Raw genomic sequence first — 6,491 nt, 5'->3', positions numbered from 1 at the left:
CTTGCTTCTTCCACGAAATCTTTGTATCTTCTTCACTGACTTCCTTCTTCCACAGAACGTAATCTTTGTATCTTCTTCACTGCTTTGCTTCTTCCATTAGTCTTTGTATCTTCTTCACTGACTTGCTTCTTCCATTAGTCTTTGTATCTTCTTCACCTACTTGCTTCTTCCACAGAACGTAATCTTCGTATCTTCTTCACTGACTTGCTTCTTAAAGTGACTTGATGATTATCTCACTTCTATTTTCTAACTGTGAGACTGTCAACTTCGTCATTGATGTTACTATTTTCTCCCTCAACATTTCTAAAACCATTTTATTACTTAAAGTTTGATTTTCCTTTCCAGAAATAGAAACAATCCTTCTTATTAACGGATTTTATTTTTAAAATCTGCTACGGATCATGAATATCCTGTGTTAACCAAGATGCCACATCTGATACACGCTAATTATCTGTTACACACTAAGCCTAAATTTAAAGCCGTGACGCACTCTTCAGAAATATAACCGTTGATTACCCATTGCCGTGAGTAGGTGTAAACGCTCTTTATAACGGATTAGAAATAAGTTTGAAGAAAAAAAATCGCACGTGAATAACCGAGCATGTTTTATATAAATTACGAAATATTTAAATTTCAGTTGGTTAGTTACACTAAACAATAATCGTTTATGAAAACGCGAACTGTAATTTATGCACTCTGTGTTTTAACGTTATACATCAGTTATTTCCGTGCAGAGTTGTAGTGAATTACCGCTGGCACCGTTTATGAAAGGTGATTGGTGTGTTTCACGAGTTTTTGATCGTTGCCACATCACACTGTTTTCTAACAGCAGTGTTCAAGAAATATAAATAAAACAAAAAACACTGCTTTATAATTCAAGAAGAAAAGCAACATTTTGTACTAACATCATAAAACCACTTGGTAAAAGCTGTTATAAGACTGAAATATTAATATATTATTATCTCACGAAGTTTCAATAAAGATAGCACGGTAAAATATATTATTATTATTTTGTAAAATACTAAATCATTGTGTAATAGGAAGTAATAATAATAATCAGTAATGTTACTCTGTTTTTACTACCCTGATTGTATATAATTTTTAATCCAATCAAATTTCGCACGTTAGAACTTATCAGCAATATATATATAAATCACTTTTTTTACACACGTCTTTCAACAAATGTTAGGCCTACAATACTTTTCCACCTTTTGGCGTACAAAAGTAACTTAAAAATGTTTTTTTTTTGTTTTTTTTTTAATGGAATAGTACCACCTCAGTGGGTTGTGGAGCCAAGCAACAGTTCCGTCATTCTCGGCCAGTCCATTGTCATTGATTGCACTGCTGAGGGGTTTCCTCCCCCTCATGTAACGTGGAAGAAAGCCTCAGGTACTTTGAATAATATAGTATTAACAGAAAGAAATAGAGTAGCCTAAAATGCTATGAAATTTCTAATATTTTAAGTTTGATTTATGCGTGTGTGTTTAAGATTAGATAATTGAATTTTAATGCAAACATTCTGTTTCTTTTCATATATTTTTTTCAGGATGCTTGAAAAATACAACAACAAAAATCACTACACAGTTTCTATTAAAAGAATTAGCTCATGGGATCACACACAAAAAGATGCAAAGAATTTAAAAAAAAAGACCCAAAAACTCTAGTGCTTTCGAATATTTGATTATTTTTCTTCAGGAGAATAAACAATAAAGAAGAAGAATCAACTAATGGGAAGCGTGAGTTTTGGTGTTATTTTTTAACTTCACTACACGGCTTAATATTGTTAAGATGACACTATCAGGTGATTCTATTTGTTTTAAAATATTATATTTGGAATTTGTTAATTAAATTAAAAGAGTTATGGTAACGCTTTTCCAAGGGTTGTGCCCTTTGACAATAATTGTTTGGAAAACGAGTTCAAGGGTAAAGACAACGGAAATAAGATAAATCAAAATTGAAAGTTTCTAAAGTTCAAGATACTGGAACTTTTTAGATTTGTACAAATAAGAGCTGGTCACTTGTTATCTACCGGTTAAGTTCGTCTACTGGATCAGACTGAAATTAATATGTTTTTTCATGAATCTTTTTATGAGAAAAATCAATAAAGCTTTTTAAAAATATTTTGATAACGGTTTCACATGATTTGATCCACTGCAGTGATGGTCGAACTGTTTTCTCAACTCACCTCATTCCTGGATAATTTTTTTTGAACAAGAAATTGGAGTCTAACTGGTCTTTTTAATGGAAGGACAAAAAAAAAAACAACTGGAAATTAACTAGCTATTTTACTAAAGGAAATGAAACTGGAAACTAATTAATCTACTTACAAAAAAAAGAAGAAACTGGAGACTAATTGGTCTCTAAAAGAAAAGAAGAAACTGGAGACTAATTGAGAAACTTGAGTGAGGAAGCATATTATGCTAATATAATAAGTTGGGAAACAACGATGTAAGAGTATAATAAAGTGATTTATTTTTGGTGAAACATACTATATGTTTCTACAGAACATTGATCTGTCTTCTTCCCCAAAATAAATCACTTTATTATGCTTATAAATCGTTGTTTACTAACTCATTATCGCCAAATGAAAAGAAACTGTATGCTAATTAGCTTTTTAGCCAAAGGAGAAGAAACTGTACGCTAATTGATCTCCTGAATGTTCTAGTTTAAAAAGTTAATGGTGATTTCCAGATTCACTTTTTATAAAAAGCTGAAAACAAATTATTTATATGAACTGAATTATAGGTCATCTGAGAAAGTCAACTTTACTGAGTTTTGTAACAATGTAGTTCCAATTAAATTATTCATAAATTAGAAACTGTGTAAATCAGCTCTTATTTAAAGCGGTGGATTTCTCCAAGACTTCTTTAATCAGCATTTCGAAATTATCGGAAGTTTCAAAAAAGAATCTGGAAAGATGTTAGGAAGAATATTGTTTGAGTGTCTTGTCGGGAATAATTTTCAGTCAACATTATATAAAATATGCAGTTTGTGAACTGGTTGAAATGTTGTTTACTCAATGACGAAAACTAGTTAATAAGAATATTTTCACTTTCCATCTCTCCCTTCATCGAACATGCTCGCCCTTTCAGTCGTGGGGGCGTTATAATGTTACAATCAATCCCACAATTCGTTGGTAACCAGTAGCCAAAGAGTTGGCGGCGAATGGGGTTGACTTCCCCCAAGTTTGCCACCCAGTGGTTCAGCATTAAGCCTAGAAACTCCAAACTTATCACTGAGCCACCGAGGAGGTCATCAGATGACTCAATAAGTTTGTCTCAGTTCAGTGAAAGCAACAGCAGATGTGAAGTAATCCAGTTTCTTTGCTCTAAGACTCGTAAAGTCTTTGTCTACAAGTTTCTATTTAAATCTTGAATTGTTCGTAATTGCCTAACTTCTTGCTCGAATTGGATATTTAAGTGTCCACTCAGGAGCAAAAACTTTTTATTTGGATTCCTACGTGATTTCTAAGAAAGCAGGCCACACTCACTTTGGAAAACATAAGATGTCTGTTTTTATGGCCCAATCAATTTTCTTCAGAGATTTTCTGAGGGATGTTTGTGAAAACAGTACTGAATAATGGAAAGGTTATTTCCGTATAAATAATTCATTTTACTATTTGGAGACAAAACTAGATGCCTTCACGAACACAGATTAACAAAGGACTAGAGTTAAAATAGTAAAATGCAGATTTTTAAAACAGAAATCGATCAAACAATCAAGTTGTTGAGTCAAACTTCCGCTCTTTCAATACACACATCCATATATATATATATATATGCCTTTAAAAATAAATTTTAACTCGTATTGTCAGCTATCTAAGGACACTATAACTTCATCTAAATATCTTATCATGCCTAAATGAATTGCGACGAATTTTTTCCCTTAACGTTAACACTATAGAAGTAAAGTAATCAATAACTTAAGCTCTTTCAACATACAAATATATCAGACATGGGAACAAAAGTAAATTGTTTAAAATACATTTTATTTTAGGCTATTATGATGGGTTCTAACCATCTATTTTTATTGTTGAAGACAATGCTAGGAAGTGCAATACAAATCTGTACCTGTTTTTATTGTTGAAGACAATGTAAAGAAGTGCTAATGGATACCTATACCTGTTCTTATTGTTGAAGGCAATGTTAAGAAGTGCAATTGATACTTATGCCTGTTTTTATTGTTGAAGAAAATGTTAGGAAGTGCAGTGGATACCTATACCTGTTTTATTGTTGAAGACAATGTTAAGAAGTGCAACTGATACTTATGCCTGTTTTTATTGTTGAAGACAATGTAAAGAAGTGCAATGGATACCTATGCCTGTTTTTATTGTTGAAGGCAATGTTAAGAAGTGTAATGGATACCTATGCCTGTTTTTATTGTTGAAGACAATGTTAAGAAGTTTAATGGATCCCTATGCCTGTTTTTATCGTTGGAGACAATGTTAAGAAGTGCAGTGGATACCTATACCTGTTTTTATTGTTGAAGACAATGTTAAGAAGTGCAGTGGATCCCTATACCTGTTTTTATTGTTGATAACAATGTTAAGAAGTACTATACAGATCTTTACCGGTTTTTATTGTTGAAGACGAAAGTCCTTTATATTTGTATTTCTACAACAGGGAGTTGCCGTCCATTGAACTAAATTTCATCATGATCACTCTGCCTAAACAATCTACCAAAGATCAAACTATCATTATCGTTGCTTTCACATAATGATTTTTGCACCTAAATTCTAACAAGGCTTGATACTGTAGTCTTATGCATTTCATAAAATTCGTGATAAAAACTGGCGTTTAAACCCTAACTTCTTTAAAACTTTATACTGCATAGATATAAACAGCGTTTCCGAAAATTTGTAGTTTCTTATTGTTCAGTTTAACTTATGAATTCTAGTATTGACGAAAAAGCTCTTGAGCAGCGAATTGTGAGAGACAAAATTTAGATCTAAAATACCACATTTAAACGTCTCTGATTTGGAACCCGAAATTGAGGAAAGAAGAAGGTGGAAAAAAAATGACATCTGCAGTTTACGTGATTTTTATCACAATTTTTAATGCTATTAGTTTTTAATGCTTCGCCAGCTTTCGGCTGTTAAATCGTAACCCTCATAAATCAATCACAAGAGTAATTTGAAAATTGGTTTAATTAAATACGGAAATTAAGTTAACCTTCTCGCTCGTATTTATTACGTGAATTTTATTGAATGTCTCTGTGAGGTTAATAATTAGAAAACTTTTTAGGTACAACAACAAGGTTAACGATTAGAAAACTTTTTAGGTCCAACAAACTCCAAAAGCTTGGAGATGACAGACTAATTAACCTTTTGATGACATTATTAAAAGTAGTAATTACCTAAATTATGAGTTATTTATCTATCTGTCAACTTTTAAACGGTTATCCTGATAGCTATTCTTTCACGAATCTTAGAGTTGAAAAAATTTTTTGCTTCATTTATTACGTGGTAATCTTTATAAAACCCCATTGGGTATAGAATAAAAAGCTCCTTTGATGCCAGTTCCCAAAGGATATTGTTGGTTTATACATCTTCAATAAGAACAACTGAAAGATTTTCTTTAAAGTTTGATCCTCTAGAGCTGAAAAAAATAATGTTTTCTTCTACTTCATTGCATCATCTACTTGCAAAGGACGTTTAAAAGCCCCGTGTGTCGTAATCTAATGGGCAGATTACGAGCTGAGTTTTTCAATCCCCTAACTAACGAACAGAGCGTGTAATATTTATGCAACTGACTTAACTTTAAAAGTGGATGAGCGGTATGTGTTGCTCTCATCTTGAGTTCTTCTGAGCTGTTTGTAAGTATAATACAAAACTGATTACGGATTTTAATATATAAATTATTAAAAGGCAGTAACTCGGAAAATGTTCTGTTGACAGAAAACTTTTGTTACTAGTATGCCCTTATTGTAACTCTGGTACAGGCTTGTCTCTCCTGTACAAAAACATAAAAACTTTTGTTACTAGTATGCCCTTATTGTAACTCTGGTACAGGCTTGTCTCTCCTGTACAAAAACATAAAAACTTTTGTTACTAGTATGCCCTTATTGCAACTCTGGTACAGGCTTGTCTCTCCTGTACAAAAACATAAAAACTTTTGTTACTAGTATGCCCTTATTGCAACTCTGGTACAGGCTTGTCTCTCCTGTACAAAAACATAAAAACTTTTGTTACTAGTATGCCCTTATTGCAACTCTGGATCAGGCTTGTTATGTGTATTTTACCATTTTAATATATATAGTTTTAGAATTATATTAAAACGTTTTAGGCACTCTTTTTTTTTCTCTATCAGCTTGATTAATGGTGTTTTCTTTTCCTTGCGATTTCGCGATTGAGAGGACCCAGTACACAATAATGTTTTTATATTGCTATTTAAATGTGGTTCATGTATAATAATTGAGAGGACCAATACATATTAATGTGTTTATATTGTTATTTAAATGTGGTTCATGTATAATATTACTATTAAATTTAC

The 6,491-nt window shown here is 32.0% G+C and overlaps 1 protein-coding gene across 1 annotated transcript in view; it reads left to right on the top strand.

Moving 5' to 3' along the window:
• Positions 1 to 6,491, top strand: part of LOC111086080 (Down syndrome cell adhesion molecule homolog) — a 166,399-nt gene that overhangs the window by 103,520 nt on the left and 56,388 nt on the right. The window contains exon 10 of the mRNA XM_022387543.1: positions 1,270 to 1,389. Coding sequence (XP_022243251.1) covers positions 1,270 to 1,389 — 120 coding nt within the window. The remainder of the gene's footprint in view (positions 1 to 1,269; positions 1,390 to 6,491) is intronic.

This window comes from Limulus polyphemus, unplaced genomic scaffold (genome assembly GCF_000517525.1).
Source record: "Limulus polyphemus unplaced genomic scaffold, Limulus_polyphemus-2.1.2 Scaffold831, whole genome shotgun sequence".
Taxonomy (NCBI): Eukaryota; Metazoa; Arthropoda; class Merostomata; order Xiphosura; family Limulidae; genus Limulus; species Limulus polyphemus.
Note: the sequence above shows the minus strand (reverse complement) of the source record. Positions and strands in the feature narration are given on the sequence as shown.